Source organism: Phyllopteryx taeniolatus, chromosome 11 (genome assembly GCF_024500385.1).
Source record: "Phyllopteryx taeniolatus isolate TA_2022b chromosome 11, UOR_Ptae_1.2, whole genome shotgun sequence".
In the NCBI taxonomy this organism is placed as follows: domain Eukaryota; kingdom Metazoa; phylum Chordata; class Actinopteri; order Syngnathiformes; family Syngnathidae; genus Phyllopteryx; species Phyllopteryx taeniolatus.
Genome location: NC_084512.1, coordinates 1,677,882 through 1,696,650, shown reverse-complemented (window position 1 = coordinate 1,696,650; position 18,769 = coordinate 1,677,882). Strand labels below are relative to the sequence as shown.

Sequence of the window (18,769 nt, the reverse complement as noted above, 5' to 3'; positions counted from 1 at the left end):
TATTTTACAGCTGCAACTGACAATGATTTTAATAATTGATTAATTTGTCAATTTTGTTTTTTCAATGAATCTATTAATCGGATTTAAAAAATGTCCATCCCTGTATTCAAAATCAGGAAATTATTTCAAATTGACAATGCAGAAAATACGCAAACATAAAATGATTATGATTCAGTAACTTTGTTCAGTAACATGTCAGAAATAGGCAAAAATGTTGATCATCGGTTTCCAAAAAGTAGATGTTTGCAAATTCAGCCATAAGTATTCAGACCCTTTGCTGTGACACTCATATATTTAACTCGGGTACTGTCCATTTCTTCTGATCATCCTTGAGATGGTTCTACACCTTCATTGGAGTCCAGCTGTTTGATTATACTGATTGGACTTGATTAGGAAAGCCACACACCTGTCTATATAAGACCTTACAGCTCACAGTGCATGTCAGAGCAAGTGAGAATCATGAGGTCAAAGGAACTGCCTGAAGAGCTCAGAGACACCATTGTGGCAAGGCACAGATCTGGCCAAGGTTACAAAAAAAATCTGCTGCACTTAAGGTTCCTAAGAGCACAGTGGCCTCCATAATCCTGAAATGGAAGACGTTTGGGACGACCAGAACCCTTCCTCGAGCTGGCTGTCCGGCCAAACTGAGCAATCGGGGGGGGAAGAACCTTGGTGAGAGAGGTCAAGAAGAACCCAAAGATCACTGTGGCTGAGCTCCAGAGATGCAGTCTGGAGATGGGAGAAAGTTGTTTGGACCTTAATTCTAAGCGGTATGTGTGGCGAAAACCAGGCACTGTTCATCACCGGTCCAATACAGTCTCAACAGTGAAGCATGGTGGTGGCAGCATCATGCTGTGGGGGTGTTTTTAAGCTGCAGGGACAGGACGACCGGTTGCAATCGAAGAAAAGATGAATGTGACCAAGTACATTTATTGCCAAAACCAAAAGCCAAACAAGAATGTGTTGAAAATTAAATAGCTACATTATCAAAGTCGCCAAAAAGCGCAGTTTCAAAGTAACAAAGAAACACAAGGAAAGAAAACACCACCACGACATGAAACATGACAAAACTAGAAACATAGCTTGCAGAAACAACAATGACTTGACAAGGACTGACAGACAGCAGGGAAATAAATACAAGCAAACTGACAAGAGAACGAGGAAATAAGACAAGAGTGGCTGGAGGGAGCTGATTGGTAGAGGGGCTGAAAAGTACAGGTGGAGCTAACCAAAGGACCAGACAAGACGAACATGACCAAACATGGGACAAACTAAAACTAATCAAAACGAAGTCTAGAGAATCACAGATCAGATCTGCCGGAATATGTGGAATATATATATGGTAGTGTTGTTTTGTTCGTGAACGTTTCGATCAGAAGAACAAATCTTTTTAGTGAACAAAAGGAACTGAATCAGTTTATGAAATGATTTGTTTGTGTTCTTTCTAGTTTCAAATCCCAAAGGCAAATGACTTGACAAAAAAAAAATACAATGTTACTGTGGCAAGGCCAGCCCTATTTTAAAATTTGCCTTAGCCCACCCTATGAATTCATCTGCAAATTTATTTTGAAAAGAATATATATTCTTTTTTTATTTTTTTTTATTTTTAGAAAAAAAAATTTAAGTGGTGATAGCACACACTTTGCCATTGACGAAAAAGTAAACCTCGTGAAAATCGGTTGACAAATGAGCAAGTTAAGACTTAATTTTAAGGTCCATGCATTGCCTTTGAAGGGAACATCGCCGCCACGGAGGCACGTCATTTAACCGGGCAGCTACAGCGCACTGGCGTATCATCTTCATATCGATGGTCAGAACCGCAACACAAATTTCCAGCTGTGTTAACGCTAATGAACAATAATAAGTAAATAAATAATTGCCAGTGGCATAAACAAAAAATAATAACTTACTCCCCTGGCAAACCTTTTGTCTACTTATTTCCAGTAAAAAAAAAAAAACAGCTTGAAATAAGTGAAAATTTTTAAAAATGTTGAGTTTTTGCAGCGTGGGTGCTTATTTTCAGTTTTAAAAAAAAAACCTGGCAGTCTCAGGTCGCTTTCATTGCCATAACTACATGTCCTAAATCTAATTAAATGCCAGTTTGTTTGTTTTTTTACGACAGGACACCTTATGAAATAATGTTTACTGTATAATAGACTACATTTTCAACAGTGTTGTCTGTCACTCAAATAAAAAAAACCTTATCCACAACTTATTTCTTCTTTAATAGAGCTAGAGACTAGCCAAAATATTTGGAATATTCCTTTCCTCTGAGATGAAACTCAAATTGTATTCATACTATTTCAAAAGGTCTGTGCTTTTCTGACAATAAATCAGACTTTTATAATGGATTGAATAAGTAGATAAATAGATACTACTACTACTACTAATAATAATAATAATAATACTTATTATTATTGTTTGTTAGGCTAGCCTTATTTTGGGTTGTCCAACAAACGGTCTTTTTCAAGGTCTAAAAAGGTTGATCACATTTCAGAAGGGTACCTTCCAAAATGTAGGTCATGGGCTCAGCCCACCCAAAGTATTTGCTCTCGACTCACCCCTGTTGCAGACTCCAGAAGCTTGCTTGTATTCCTCAGAGTTAACACTGCCGCCATGCCACTCTCTCGCTCTCTGTGCGCTGCGAGTCGATGTACATTAGACAATAAATATTATGACATGGCCGCCACGTCAATGTCCGTTACATTGGGGTCCGTTTTATTGAGGTTCCATTATTTTGCAGGGAAGATTAAAGACAGTAGATTGGTCGACATTGATGCAGAACACGCCCAGTGTTATTTCAGAGCAGCTGAATCCCAAACTACGCTGAGCTCCTTCATCAGAATCTCAGATTCATCTTTCAATTTCTTGGAGCCATAGAAAGAGTTCAAGCACTTTGGTGGACAGTGGTTGTGACTCAATACCGATTAGATGAAGAGGTGGCTCCTCAAGTATCCTTCCAGTTAACAAATTCAGGCTTTTAGATCTTTTCATCCCACATGTTAAATGATTTTATTTTTTGATGACAGTCAAGAACCACTTTTTACATGAAGGACATACAGTAGTGTGTTGTTGGTGGGGTGTGAACTTGGACAAATACGGTACCAAACCTCTACAACAGATGGTATAAGTGTTGGCTTGACTTCCATTTATTGTAGCAATGGCTCCACCTTGCTCTGTCTGAGCTTCTGTTTTAATACCTTGCAGAGTGCGTAGTGTGCCAGACTTATTCTCCTCACTGCTAATGCAATAAAAACCTGAAGTGCCACTTCAAAGCTTCACAACACCCCGTTCTTAAACTTAGCAGAGGGCTCACGTGTGAAGTCCACCAGGGTACCAGACTTTCTTGTCCTCGAGACACATCACAAGACAGCCAACATGTACCTCATTCGCCACTGTTGCCTGGCACCTTTTTTTGGCGTTACAATCACATGACCTTCAAATGACTCAGGAAAGTGGCAAAAGACTGAGGTATAGTTTTAACTGGTGTCTTGATTAGCTTTTGTACATTTTGACCAAACAGTCCATGTGGATATTTGCTTGTACATGTTGTCAATACAAGCATATCCAGTGTTGTAAACGTATATTCTATTAGAATGCCCAATATTATGCTAGAAGCTACTAGGATCCTTGGTTTCGTCAAAATTATCCAAATTCCACCACCACCTCCCGCAAAAAAATAAACAATTCCTTGTGTGTTACTGACACACTTAAGATGATTCTGATTCTGCGGCCCCTGTGACTATAGGCGTAATTACACTTTATAAAACCAGTTTCTTTACAATCTTTTATTGTTTCTATCACTTTTTATTATTTATACAGTATTTTACAATAAAGTGCTATTTTCTTCTATGGAAAATATGTACCCCTTTCATGCCGGAACAGTTTTACTGTGTCACAGTGGAGTTTTGAAGCTTCCGCTGTGGTATTATAATTGAGGTTTATTGAGAATCAGACTTGATCAGTCGAACAGAACAAAGTTTCTAGAAGGGAGAGAGAAACAAAGACAAAAGACAAAGCACTAATTGTAAACAGGATGAGAGATGTAAATCATGACATTATCTAAAAACAATGAAACATTAAATATGAGTGTTGCATGGAGCTGTAGTGCTACACCCTGTGAGGGAAGGACAGGACAAGATAGAACAGGACAGGGACAGGAGAAGAAGCATGCAGGACAAGGTTCGTGAACCCGACTGTACAACTGAAGTATGGTGGCATTAATTATGGGAATTATAAAGGTCTACAGGACGAGAGTATAAGTGAGGGGATACACAAGCGATTTGCATATTCATGAGTTATTTGTCGCAGTAAGCGCGTGACCCCACACCAAGGGAAAGAGTCCTGTTTTAAATACAGTAGTCTGCACCAATTTTACAGATGTTGCCAACGGTGCACGCAATCTGTTGGAGTGAAAATGCAGTTTAGCGCCCGCTTTTTGGGATCTCAGTAAATCAGGCCCCAAGGCTTATTCAATAACTTATTCATCAAGTTCTGGAAACAACAACAACTGCTAAGATAAAGTGAATTGTCAAAAGCATGGAAACCTCCATGCACACAGCATGAACAAAAGGTGGTGTAAGGGCAGCTGTGCCACCAGCACAATCCAAATGCTGTTGTTTTAACCCATACAAAAACATACAGTGTGGGTTCATCTTGATGAATTTGTTGTTTTAACCTTGGCTGGGATGCCATTTGTCATGGCAAAATAAGTGTGCCGGGCTGGGGGTTCAAACAGAGGTAGGTTTTTCCTCCCGTGACGCTCAGTCTGCTGCTAAAGCGTGGCTGACAGGAAGCGAGTGGGGCCTGGATCGAGCCCCCTTTGGAACTGCCACATGCACGGCCATTTATTGCTTTCGGTGTCTGACTCGGATGTTATCGTGAGCTCAGGCCACTGTTGATTGATAGTGCAAGGGCTTGGATTGTAAATGTTTAATATCATAGAGCACTCTTGTCTTGTCTTAGATAAATTAATGGCACAATACATTTGTGTTGGCTCACTGAAAATGCATATTGCCAACATCAACGTGTGCCAGTATCAGTCATGCAAACCATTTTAGAGCATCACTTTAACAATGGTGTTGGGAGGGAGGTTCTTTTAAAGATCCAGTAGATGGTGCCGTTTTTCTTTCATTCTGAGTCGTGAGTCAGTTTCTAAATGTACAATATTTGTGTAAATGTACAGCACGGTGCTTTAAAAAAGGAGTTTGCATTTCAAATAGCCCCAATGAGCGTGGCTTACAAATAACTTCTAGGATTGGAAAGTAGCTTAGTAACCAAACAACACTTTGCATCGCATTTTAAGAATCGACCTTATTAGTCTGATCATCATTGATAATCACAGACTTCATAAAATTAATACTATTTTAAGTTAGCCCATTTACTTAATAAAACCTGAAGCATGTTATTGTTATTTACTTTTGTACTAGGGCCGATTATGGAAAAAATAAGATCATGATTATTTTGATTGATATTAAAATCCATCCATCCATTTTCTGTACCACTTTTCAATCATGACTAATAAACACAGTTATTCATTGATTTCAAAACTTTGTCTTTATTCATCTACAAAAACTGAACTTGAAATAAAACTTAAAAGAACAACCAGAAAATAAATTGGGAACCAATAAAATAATGATACACTTGAATAATTGTCATAAAAAAATCAATAAAAATACTGTTGCTGCTCTGTGTGGCTTGACTTCATGGGGCAGTGTGGTGCATGCATGGAGATACACACCTGAAGATAAAAAGAGTCCAACAAGCAAGTCGCAATTGAACTTTATTAATAAGACTCATTTTTCACAGAAGATTATGTCTGTGAGTATTGTCCGTATGTGTTACTACAGCATTTGTGTGTGAATATTTATTTGAAGGCAAATCCCCCCTGTAACGGCTAATACTCATTTTTGCTATCCCGTCAATGGGGTTGTGCATTGAGTAAAAGCTGCCCAGGTTTCCAAAACTATGTGTCGTATTTCAATATAAGGTGTGTCTAATTATTTTTGTTACGTGATTGGTTTTACAGTAAACCTCGACTTGGGTGTGAATATACAGTTTAAAGCACGCTCGGGAAGGGGCAGAATAGAGCAATTTAATGGCCGTTTGTCCCTGAAAAGGCCTGAAATGCATTTGGCGGATCTTCGGTTGCTGCATCCTCCCGTCAAGCACTCACTTTCAACTCCCGCCTCAGACACCCACTACCCCACCCACAATTTCAGAGGAATTGTTCCAAAACCCACCGGATACGTTTGAGTCAATCTTGATGATTTTACAAGCTGGAGCAGATGAATTGCAAATGCTGTCTCTCTGTTTCCACTGCTCTCTCATTGACTTCCCATAATTCTGCTACTTCCTTTTGTTGATGACATCGCGCAAAGGAAGTTCAATCTGGATGACATACAGCTTTTCGGCATAGAAGACTTTTGAAGGTTATTTAACAGTGCAGGGGCCCCTCTTGGATTACAGTGTGGGAGGTGGGTGCATCCTAGCCAAAGAAGCCAAGAAGAAGTATTTTCCATTGGGTCTGTTGTTGTGACAGCCTTTTAATCTTTTTTTTTTTTTTGGCTTGTTCCCCACTGTGAGGATTTCCATATACTGTCGTTCCTCTCTTTGTCTTTTAGACTCTCACTCTTACTCTGACACTTATATGTTTTCCTTTTTTCTTCTCTCTATGTAACCCTAACTTCCGATAGTTTTCGGTCACTGAGTTCTGTACCTATAAAGTAAAAGACCTTTTTGTGTTCTGCTAATCCCTGCCCGAGACAGTTCACAACAGAAAAACCTGACAAACTCAATGTGGATGAATGCAACCCCACCATTAAGTCAATTAAAGAGTAGCCCGGGCTACAGGCTCAAAGGCCTTGCAAAAAAGCGCTGACTTGGTATTTGTAGTGGTTAGGTGAATTAGTGAGTCAGGAAAATGTACCTCAGCATCCTGTGACACTTACGGTTTGGCCAAATTATTTAATCATGGTTAAGACTATTGGTTTTCCGACCTCTGAGGAAGTCGTTGCTGTATGAGAACTAAAGTTATACAATGGAGTTGGGGGTCAGGTGGAGGAGGATTAGGGGGGGGGAGGGGGGTGAACATATATATAAATTATGTAACACCAAAGCAATAGCTAATACTTACCAGACGTTTAGGGACAGGTTCTTTAGTATTTGATTGGTTTTCCTTTGCTATATTATGGGTTGGACTTCTGCTTAATAATGTGGAATGCTCATTTGGCAGGTGTATAGTAAAACTGAAATCAGATGCAGATGCTTTTATATATCTTGTCTCAAGAATCCTTTGCAAACGAACAGGTCTCTTCCTTAAACGTTGGATAATATTCCTTAAAGTTTGAAGGAGATTAACAGAGAACTGCAAATTTCACAGCACTGATAACAATGCGACAAAGTGCATGGAGACTACCATGAGAGAATTTGCAGTTCAAGGTCCCACTCATTACCATGGCTCATATAAGGAAGCTCTGTCCAGGCTAAAATGGAGCTGTTTTTTTTTTTTATCAATGCCTTTCCTCCTCCTGCTAATGATTTTAGAGAATAATGACTTAGTCAGACTAATAGTGCCTTTTCTGGCAAAGTTACAATGTCATCTTTGAAGGGATCTACTGAAAAGGTTCCTGTGTCATTATTTAATTTTACATTTAGCAGCAATGAGCTTTGTGGTCTGAACCTTGTTGGGGAAAAAAAATCAGTAACAAGGATTTGTAATCATGAGAAAAACTGCGATGTGTTTATTTTAGTAGTAGTGATGACACAGTTTACCGATAAATGTTATGTTAAGAAGAAATGGTACGTTTGGTCCATTACAATAGTCTACATCGCTCGCTACTTTCATTGATCAATAATTGCGTACAGTCTATATTTAGACTTTGGGTTTCGACTCCGGCATTGGGCGCCATTGCTCCAATCCACAGTGATTACCACGGTGATGTTTGACTCAATTTCACCAATCGAACACAAGGTCACATGTCCACACACAAAGTCTTCTATTCGGCTTCGCGGGCCAATCAAACAGAGTCGTGACAGCCGCGCGCGACTCGTGCTTACATTACAGACTACGAAAATCAACAGCTTTAACATGCAGCGTAGTTTTGTCATTGCCCAAACTTGGATATTTCAGCCCACTTCTAACTTGAGAAAACACCTTGCGGTAAATTGCTGATGTTTTTGCTGTTGTTTTGGCTGTGCATATGGCAACAATAGCCCTATTTTTTGGTTAAACATACATCTTCTGGTGTACTCGCTGTCTCTCTCTGTCTCTCTTCCTTTCTCTATCTCGCTCTCTTTTTCACACACACCATCAATATGTCATTTTAGTGGATAAAGCATATGATGTTTCTGTAAGGCCCTATGCATGTGTTGTTTTTCCACTTAAGAATTGAAATGGTGGCAGGTGGGTGTGGACTCTGATTGAACATGAGTTTGAATGTGATCTGTTACTTCTGAACACAGCCTCATTCCAGTTATAAGAAGGAGTGCAACCAGATTTATGTGTATTTATTTTATTTAAGGTTTATTTAAATAGGTAAAAGACCAGTTAAAACAGAACATCTCTTTTGCGATGGTGACAAGTTAAATATCAAGTCCAAGTCAATCAAAAAAAAATATGTATATATATTTCAGTTGTTTATTTTCACCTTCCCTCCTCCAAAAGGTCCAAAAATAAATTAATTGTGTTGTAAAAATTCTAGGACATATTAATGGGGGAAAAAGTTTTAAAATAATATATCTTGGTCAAAATGTTTATACAAACCAAAAACCTGGCATTGGAAGAGGGGTGTGTATACTTTTGATATCCACTGTAGCCTTGTTCCTGTTTTTTTAATCTGCCTGATGAGCCGACAGTATTGTGCTGTTTCACAAGCAGAAACAACATAGTATCCTGTAAGACAATTTCTTGTAGCTGAATTTGCCTTAATTTGCTATTTTACAAAGACTTTGTTTCATACATTTTATTTATGATGTTTCAGATTAAGTGACATTGTTCAGCAATATCTGACTTTACATGTTCATATTTTTTATTTTTTTATTTGACATTCATTTTCTTATTAAAAAATTAATCAGAGGTAACGCACTAGTTACTCAGTACTTTAGTTTTTTCACTGAGTACTTTATTACTCTTACTCAAGTAATTATTTGGAAGACTACTTTTTTTTACATTTTTTTTTACTTGAGTCAGTCATATCATTCTAAAGTAACTTCGCTCTTACTTGAGTACAATATTTGGCTACTCTACCAAACTCTGGTCATCGCAGTATAGACGGGGGCATCATGCCCAGAATATGCCCCACCGCAACATGAGCAGGCTATGTAGATGTAACAACATGATCATTCCAAATATGTATCACATTTGTACAAAAAAAAGAAAGACCGTTTGTTATGGTAAAATTTAGGGCTAGGGTTGTGGTTAAGGCGATTTAGGATGGGTTAGGGTTAGGATTTGGGGGGGTTACGGTTAGTGGGATTCATAACAATGCCACACTTAATGCCTAGATCAGACTACAGGCTTTTAGCCCCGATATTGGACTACCACTATTCAATATATCACTGTCACCTTAATCATTTTAAGTACATTTTGAGTTGTGATGATTGCATGAAAATTCACACCGGGTGTTGCTGTTTACAATTCCTAATGTCGAAAAGTGCATTTGATTGCTTTTACATTTCTTGTTTTCCAAACAAAACATGTTGCAATGCATTTGGTGCATGTACAGTATCTGTGGTTGATTGTTTTTCATTTTTTTTCCACAACAACGTAAACCCGATAACTGATAAACACGTTTCAATCATCGTGACATGAAATTTTCACACGGTTTCATCTTTCAATCATGCAACCTTCACTACCGTTTTAATGAAAATCCTTCATATTCACTTGAAAATGCTAGCAATAACCCGTGTTTAATTAAGAGCTGCCTGTAATGACAGCACAAAGGAGGCAAGGTTTTGGATGCTGGCGTGTAAGATTTGGTTTCCATTTCCGGACACATCCAAGTGGTGCCCTTACATAAGTGGAAACAACAGGTGTTAGCAATAGTTAGACAGCATTAATCCTAGGAGAGGGCAAACTTAGCATACATGATATGAGTGCAGGCAAACAACATCCTCCAGTGTTGTGTGTTTATGGCTTTGCATTTTGTTTCATGTTGTGCCCACTGCTTGTTGCACACAAAGCTATTCATCAGGCGCCACGTTGTGTTCTATATTTGAACCATGTTGACTTTGGCCTCCCAACGTGCCTTTGGATCAAGATTCTCTTGGTTTAGTCTCCTGGGTGAACAGCTCCAGCCAACAGGATGTGAAGGCAGGCCCAGAATGTAGCAGGAATCTTGCGTTGATGTTTGTTTTTACCTGTCTTGCATTCAGAGAGAGCTGCAGCTTAACTTTTGTTCATCTATTAACTTTAGGATTGACTGAACAACCCTCCCCACTCCAAACTGGAGCTGAAATATCTCCCCACACAGCTTAAAAAGTGCAACATCGGCGCAATGCTGAAGGTTGCAACAGCAGTTCCTCAACCATACGGCAGAGCCTCTGACGTTTAACACAATGCGTTACGGGGATGCCGGTTGCCATATCTGGCTAAGCACATCGTTTCATGTGGTCCGTGAATGCAAATCATTTGCAACAAACTTTATGATTCGTGCTAAAAATCTGTACCAAAATTGAAAATTGTCAAATGTCATTGTATTTGCTCACGATGTAGTAGCATCGCTGCAGTTATCAATACCCTTTACTCATACATTTCGGACATCTATCGAGGAGTGAGATTTGACTAACGTACTTTTGCACAGAGCGAGATGGTGTCTGTCACACGCGCACACTGCACAAACTTTATTGAACTTAGCTCACAAGTGATCAACAATACAGTAACAGTCGCGTCTTAGAAATCCCACTCATTTTCTACGCCCCCGCTGCTCTATGATTGGCTCTTGCAACGCGGAAGGACAGGCTACGGAGATGTAGCGGCATGACCATTTCAAATGTCACATTTGTACAAAATAAAAAAACAATCGAGTTTGTTAGGGTTAGGGCTATGGTTGGGGTTAGGGTGGGTGAAGATCAATCAATCAATCAATTTACACTCAATCTGACTGTCACACTAATGTAACAGTTGGATTAAGCATGGGTTGATTGATCATGCCAGGATTGGGACACTGTTATTTCAGTTTTTAAAGGAGAACTAAACCCAAGATGTCAAAACGTCGTGTTGTCTTATGAATGTGCCTTTTCCATAAATCTACAAAGTAATGTATTTTTTCTAAAAATATATATTTTACATTGCATCTACTTGACTACAGTAGGCAGGTACGTCTTTTCACTCTCGCCGTGTATGAATTTGTGAGAATGTTACGTGTATCAGCCCTTCCTGCCCGCTTTATTTAGTTGTTAAATATTTATCAATAACAACCTCCACATTGGTCAGATCCAACTCCTGTATCTAACTAGCTAAATGATGGAGGCACGACATGCAACAGCTGTTCTCGCATCGTTCATGTTGGTATCCCACCTTATGTTGTCCTCATATACTGTTGTCATAAATGTCGACACAACACCATCCCGAAATAATGTTCAATCACACCAGGTACTGCCTGTCTCTCTGATCACCTTGGCTGTAGCGGTCCAGTCTTCTGGAAGCTCGTCCAGTCCACCGAGAGCCTCTCTCACCTCATCTCGAATAGCCGCACAACACTCTTCCTTTCTCAGCTTCCACCACATTGTTCTGTGCTCTGCCTTTGTCTTCTTAATCTTCCCCAAAATTAAGATGACCTGTCTAGCTTTGGACAAAGCAGTAACTTTCACGATATACTGTATGTGCACAGTTCACAAAATTGGATGTGAAAAAGTCTTTCAACCTTTGCTCGAGCTCTTGATGACTCTTGGTTAACTTGACATCTCACACAGTTTTTTTTTTCCCACAAACCTTCTTCAGGAATCCAGTCCAAAATGAGTGCATTCATACCCCAGAAAAAAAAATGACATCAATTTCTCAGTATGTAATGAATTAACAGTCGAGAGAAATGAATCAAGTATTATGTTGATCCCTATGGAAATGGCTCGTCTGAGTGTACCCTTGTATGAATATGGGTGAAAGATAGATTACTTGCGTCACAATTTATTCTCATTTGATGATGACAAAGTTAGTCAGAAGCATACCCTACATGTTTGCTCCATTCATTTCATACTCACAATGGCAAACTTTTGTGATTTACGCTTCAGTGACTGAAACCTGACTGAGAATCGTCATGACTTTGGATAAACCAAAAACGGGAAAAAAAAATAAAAAGATCTCTTTTCTCTGACTAAATGTATCATTAGCTGACCTAAATTCTAAATGCTGCTTTCTCTCTGTTTCTCTCTTTTTTGCAGGACCTCCAGTAAGTAGACAAGACACCTTGTGTGATCCATGTGGGGTAAAGTAACTGAATATCTCTCCGTTTTGGGTGGGTGCGAAATGGGTGAACTGACTTCTCAAACTGCTATTATTATAAGCTTGTTATAAATATTTATCATGTATATTGTCTCATTGCCATTGACCTTTTTTAAAAAAAATCTTTGATCGTTATGGAGGCAGCTGTTGCCCAGTGAGGAAGATAAACAATCTTTTTTTGATGTGCAGAAAGAGATGCTGTTTTCCACCAGTCAGTGATTGTGTTTACATAGATCAAGAACAAAATTATAAAAAAATATACAGTGATGCCATGACCTACGGGTTTAATTTGTTCCATGACCTCATGCTCATAACACTATCTCTATTTCAAATAATATTTTAACATTGAAATGAAGCGCAATGCCATTAAATCCATCCCAGACCCCCATAAAAGACCAACAAAAACATTTGTAACATTGTTTATTTTAATAACTAGCAATCTACAGTATTGTACTTTATAACATACTTAAAGAAAATGTAAAGAATCAAACTGTTTGTGCATCATGATTTCATGCTTTAATACATTGTGCGACTCCTTCTGGTGTGGGCACCTTGACCACCGGGTCATATATATTTATGTATATATACACGAAGAAGACGGTCACAACTGCTCAGTAAACTGCAGTAATATTAGTTGTTGTTTTTTTTACAGAGGATAAAGAATATGTGCCAGTGAGTCTACATTGGTGCCCTGTTTGTGTTCAAATATCCGTTGCTTAAAGGGTAATAACCCTGCAACATCGATGCTAGTTTTGTTAGTCAGTCTATGGCGTTTTGCAATATGTGTTTGCATTTAGCTAGATTTTCATGAGACAATTATATGTGGTTAGGTTAAATACACAATATGTAATTCTCTTTGTTTGATATATAGTCTTCCGATAAACTTCAGGCAGTAAACAGTTCGAAGCAAGCACGTGGCATTTTTTTTCGAGGAATTGTTCACTGTCTGCCAAACGGTTGCTTGTTGTGATTGTTACCTGCCACCATAAAGCAATCGTAACGCAAGTTTTTGCTCGCAACTCAAGACAAAAAAAAAAAATCATCTAAGCGAGGGCCACTATTCCACAAAACTAGTGAGTCAGGTCACTTGTATGTTGAGGTGCCACTGTACTTTTCTTTTGTTATATTAGGTATGGGGCGGGCGGAAAAAAATATTGCAGTTGTAAACAATTTTGAATTGAAACAAATATGTATTACAAAAGTATTGCAAGGGACAAGTGATTCAATTGACTCCTCGGGGGGGATGCAAAATAATTTTAATAATACATTTATACAGAGGCGTATCATTAAATATGCCATGGGGGCTGCATGTTGGGTTGCGCCCAGAGTCTAGGAAATCCCCAAGCTTAGTTTACTCTTATCTGTGCATCCAACAAAATCCAATGCAGCTCTGCTTACCTTTTTAATTTGAACATGTTTGCAAACCATGTAGGTCGCCCATAGCATAATCAATATCTCGATCTTCGCCCAATTTAACTGGTCATGTCATGGCCAGAGAAAAATTATGTAAATTTGCCTCACTGGTTCGTGAAGTGGATGAGTGGCCAGGCCCTCCAAAGACCCATTTATTTATTTACAAGTAATTAAAATCATGCATCATGTAATGTAAACCCAGAACCAGCTAAAATAGTAAATATGATGACATTTATCTGGCGTTTGGTCTGTCTTTGGCTGTGGCTCTGAGGAAGGAAGGATACGTATAGGGTATAAATAGTTAAGTGTTTCCACGCCAACTCAGGCTTGTGCGTCCTGAACTGATGAAGCCTGCTCGGATGAGAGGTGAAACGTCTTCAAAGACTACCAGAGCAGTCCAGTCGCGATCGATTCAATACCCTGAGAAGGAAGCTCACCGCCTCATGTGTCATTGATGGCACATCGCGGAGCAGGCGCATCGACTTTCTGCAATGTGAACACAGACGCGCGAGACTTTGTTCTTGATGTGACTGACGTGTGAATTGATTTGTGCTTCATAAGACGCGGGATTCAACACATTTGCTTAGCTACTTGCTACTGTAGAGTGTAAATGCCATGTGTAGCCGTTCAAATGTCTATCGATCGATAGTAAACAATCAAAGTCAAGGGTTCAGTATCGATGAGCTTTGCTTCAGTCGAATCCCTTTTCAAACAGCTGTTCTTTATTTGATGTATATTATGTTTCGATTATGTGACCATTTTTTTTTTTTATGGTGGCTGAATAAATTATATTACATGACAATACATTACATATTGTATGACTATGCTAGCGCTCAAGGCGAGTATTACACTATGATGTTTTTGCCAATAATTTTAATTGTAACTTTGAATGAATGAATTAATTAATTCTTGCATCGTGAGGTGGCGAGATTCCCACTCCCACTATTTGTTATCATTACCCCATTTTATTGATTGGTGGAGAGAACAGGGACTTAAACACTGCCATGCTACAAATATTTTTTATTTTTTTTGATTAGCCAAGAAAGAAACAGAATGTAAGGTGAGGTTTTAAGATCTTAGTAGAAATAGATGAGATGCATCTTTATTCACACTTAAATGACCTTCTGAAGCTTCAATAGAAGTTTATGATATGGCCGTTCACGCAACTGCAAATGCAGTCGAAGAGAAGAAGTCGGAGAAAAAAAGAACCGAGTTCTGGCAAACAGAAAAATATGCTTGAGCTATGTTGTGGCAGACACCTTTATTTACAGACACACAGTAGAGACAAACAAGTATGGACAAAGCTCATTATGGTATATGGAATAATTGTCCTCTTCGAGACATGTTGAAAAAAGCACTGGCGTGTATCACTTTCCTCAGCGAACCATCATTGCTTTCGTAGCTTGTTGGCAATTGTCAAGAGTTCCTGTTTTGACTTCCCTCCAATTAGCCTTACATCCTCCCCTTAAGACCTGTTTGCACAGAAAGCCTTGATTTGTGTTCCGCTGGCAAAGAATAGCCACTTGTCCGCTCACAACGTGGAAACCATTGAAAGCAATTGTATTCCAGCTCCTTTTTTTGTTGTTTCCAATGGGAGCTACTTTGCTGACGTGGGATGTAGCCACATTAAGAATATATTCAAGTGACCTGGCGTCAGTTAGTTTAGATGAGTCAAGGGCTCATTGTGCGGGGGGGGGGGGGGGGGGGGGGGGGGCATTAAGAAAAATGGTGCATGCTTTCATCAAAAAACAATCCCTGCGTGATTCTTACTACAAAGAATCACGCAGGGATTGTTTTTTGAAGCAAACTGTACTGTTCTTGAATCAATTTTTATAGGACCAAAATACTGGACTGCATGTCAATCTGAGCCAGAATATTTTTGATGGTAATTTTAATATTATGCAGTCCTCTATCGTAGTTATTTTGGTCTGGATATTCTTCAGAATGTTTACTTCATCTGTATGATTCACTCCTCCTTTTTTGTACCTACCATCATTTTCAGGGTCCTCCTGGACGAGCAGGCTTTCCGGTAACTTGTCTTTTTTTTTGTTTTTTTTGTTTTTTTTAACATTTGTCTTTGTGTGTCTTTACATTTGCATGAGTGGGTAGCAATCACTTCAGTGCTGATCTCTTCAGTCACTCTGTGCTGAGTAGCTGTAGATTCTATTTTCAAAATAGATATGGCGACCTGCGCTTACACGCTTTTGCATTGTAAAAAGAAAGTGCTACATCTGGACCTGCAAAATAAAAACTTATATGACTTATTTAAGTTTTCCTCTGTGGGAAAACAGTTACCTGGACTTACATAAATGAATTTGAATCTGGAAAATACTCAGAGAGTTTCTATTCTTATGAAATTAAACACACTCAACGGGCTCTATTTTCTTGACTGGCATAAATCCGGCGCGAAGCGTGGTGTAACTAGATTGCGGATGCCGGTTAGACCCGGTGTTGGAGATATCGTGGACCAACGCAGCCCCAGCGAATCTAAAAGAGGGACGTCTACGCTGTTGTGCACAAATACCATGCGGCATGAATATAAAGAGCTCTTTTTGAAAATGCGATGAACGCTAAATTAAAATGCATTTTTGTCATGCCATTCTATTGTGTATTGTCTGTCACGTCAATTTTTTTGTGTCAAGCAGCAATTTATTCTTTTTACAAATGTGCGCCAAATTCCAGCTCTACTGCTAAGTGCAATGGGTGTTTTTCGGCGGGCTGCATCATATTTATTTGACCAATCGGTGTTCGGGTACCCTTGTTAACAAGACAACATGAGTCACAGAGCAATGTTTCATTTTGCTTCTTAAAAAATTAATAATTTCAGATGATGGGTACTTTTGGCAGTACTGAGGAACTAGCAATATATTGAAGAGAATCATAAACGTGAGAAAATAAAGAAAACTTGACATCCAGATAGCGGCAGTGGTGGGGTGTGTGTTGATATGGGTTGAATCCAATTCGCTCTTAAATATATAAATAACATAATACTGCGCCTTAGCCTCAAATTAGAAATTGTCAAGATATTGCCCCACTCAATTGTCATTAACCGGTTAATTCCATTCATCCATCCATTTCCAACACCGCTTATTCTGGCTAGGGTCGCGGGGTGCTGGAGCCTATCCCAGCTGACTTCGGGCGAAAAGCGGATTTACACCCTGAAACTGCCAGCCAAACGCAGGGCACATATAGACGCGGACAACCGTGACCCTAATGAGCAGAAGCGGTACGGAAAAGGAAGGAATTAATAATAGAGACAGCGAGAATGCGCACTCAACAGTCAATGCTGTGTTTTGGTTGTCGCACAGACTGGTTACTGGGTTTTCTTGTGGAAATGTCTGTCAATGTGTGCTGCTCCACATATAAAGTGCGATGAGGTAACTTTATAAGTGTACGTAAATGCTGTCAAATGACAACCATGTACGTCACAATCACATTACAGTTTCATTTAGGAGGAAGAAAACACATTAGCTTGCCAGCAGCGTACTGAAAACACCACCGACAGTTGTTAATCCGCTATATGTAGAATATTACACAACCAACGCAGAAGATGGCTGAAGATAGTTGACTTCCTGTGTTTGCTATGCGGAGTGATTGTTTGAACCCAAACTAGCTCCAATTTTGTTTTCTTTATGGCTGGTGTCTACGGACAAATGTTAAATGCACGTATGTCATATATTTCTATAAATATGACATGATACATGTTAGCAAAGCCGAAACAACATCGATTGTCATCTTTGGTGGCTCTGTGGTGACATCTTGTGTTCAACAAAAGACATTGTAGATGTTTAAGGTTCCTACAGGTGCTTTGTCCCGTCTTCCCCATTCTCTCAAGCGAGGAGGGAAGTTCTTTTATCTGTGTTGCCAAATGCGGAAGAATGCTTGCGCATGTGAAGGATTGGACAGGACCCAATACCCGCCACATGTTTTCAGTACTGCTACTTTAAGAGTGACACAGACCGAGCCAGCTGCGGGCAGCAGTCTGTGAGTCTGTACGGCACTCGGTGCCTTTTCGACATGTGCGTGACACGGAGAGAAAGACGCGCACACACACACAAAAAAGAAATGGCCACAGAAGAAGAGGCACGGAGTGAAATCTAGAAGTACTTTTGTTTCCACAGCCAAAAGACACGTTTAAACCTGTGTGCAAAGCTTGCTTTAAAACTACTCAGCCTCGAGGAGTGATGGATGAGAAAATGTGACGCATTTAAATAACTTACCAAAGTACCAAGTAATTCATTACTAACACTAATTCAGATACTAAACGTCATATGCAGAAGGGTACCGGGCATGAAAATAATAGATAATACACACGTAGGCAGATTCCACACAAAACAACACCTCTGTGCACGACTGAGCACAATTTTGACTTTTCCACTGAGGCAAATGATGAACTTTCAAAACAATAAGAGAGCAAACGAGAAATGCGTGCTTGTTTTCCCATTTTTATGATTGCAATCTTTTTTTTTTTTCTGAGGTTACCAGTTCCAGTGACTCCTCAGTAATTAAGTGAGGATGAGATTCCTTCATGGAAAAATTATCGATTACACGTCAGTTGGAAGGAAATGAAATCAGATGTGGACTAAATAAGAATAAGCATGTTTTTTTGGGGGTTTTTTTTACGTGGAGGTTTGGGATTTGAAAAACAGAAAACCAGAACTTGGCTATTTTGGAATGTTTTTGTTTTTTTTGAATCACATAAAGTGCTGCCTGAGCCTATGAAAAGGTTCCAAATCCTTTGTTCATATTCAGACACAGACAAATCCGGGCCCCCGCCTGTGTGGCGTTTGCATGTTCTCCTCGTGCCTGCATGGGTGTTCTCCGGGTACTCCGGTTTCCTCCCACATCCCCAAAAACATGCGTGCTAGGTTGATCGAAGTCTCTAAATTGTCCACGTGAGTGCGAATGGTTGTTTGT

General features: G+C 39.3%; 1 protein-coding gene across 22 annotated transcripts in view; it reads left to right on the top strand.

Annotated features, from left to right (window-relative positions):
* col13a1 (collagen, type XIII, alpha 1) overlaps positions 1–18,769 on the top strand; it is a 150,600-nt gene that overhangs the window by 43,426 nt on the left and 88,405 nt on the right. For 21 of the 22 annotated variants that reach the window (XM_061789821.1, XM_061789825.1, XM_061789834.1 and 18 more), the window contains 2 exons: positions 12,379–12,422; positions 15,855–15,881. In XM_061789821.1, coding sequence (XP_061645805.1) covers positions 12,379–12,422; positions 15,855–15,881 — 71 coding nt within the window. The remainder of the gene's footprint in view (positions 1–12,378; positions 12,423–15,854; positions 15,882–18,769) is intronic. The other variant, XM_061789837.1, reaches the window with a different exon arrangement.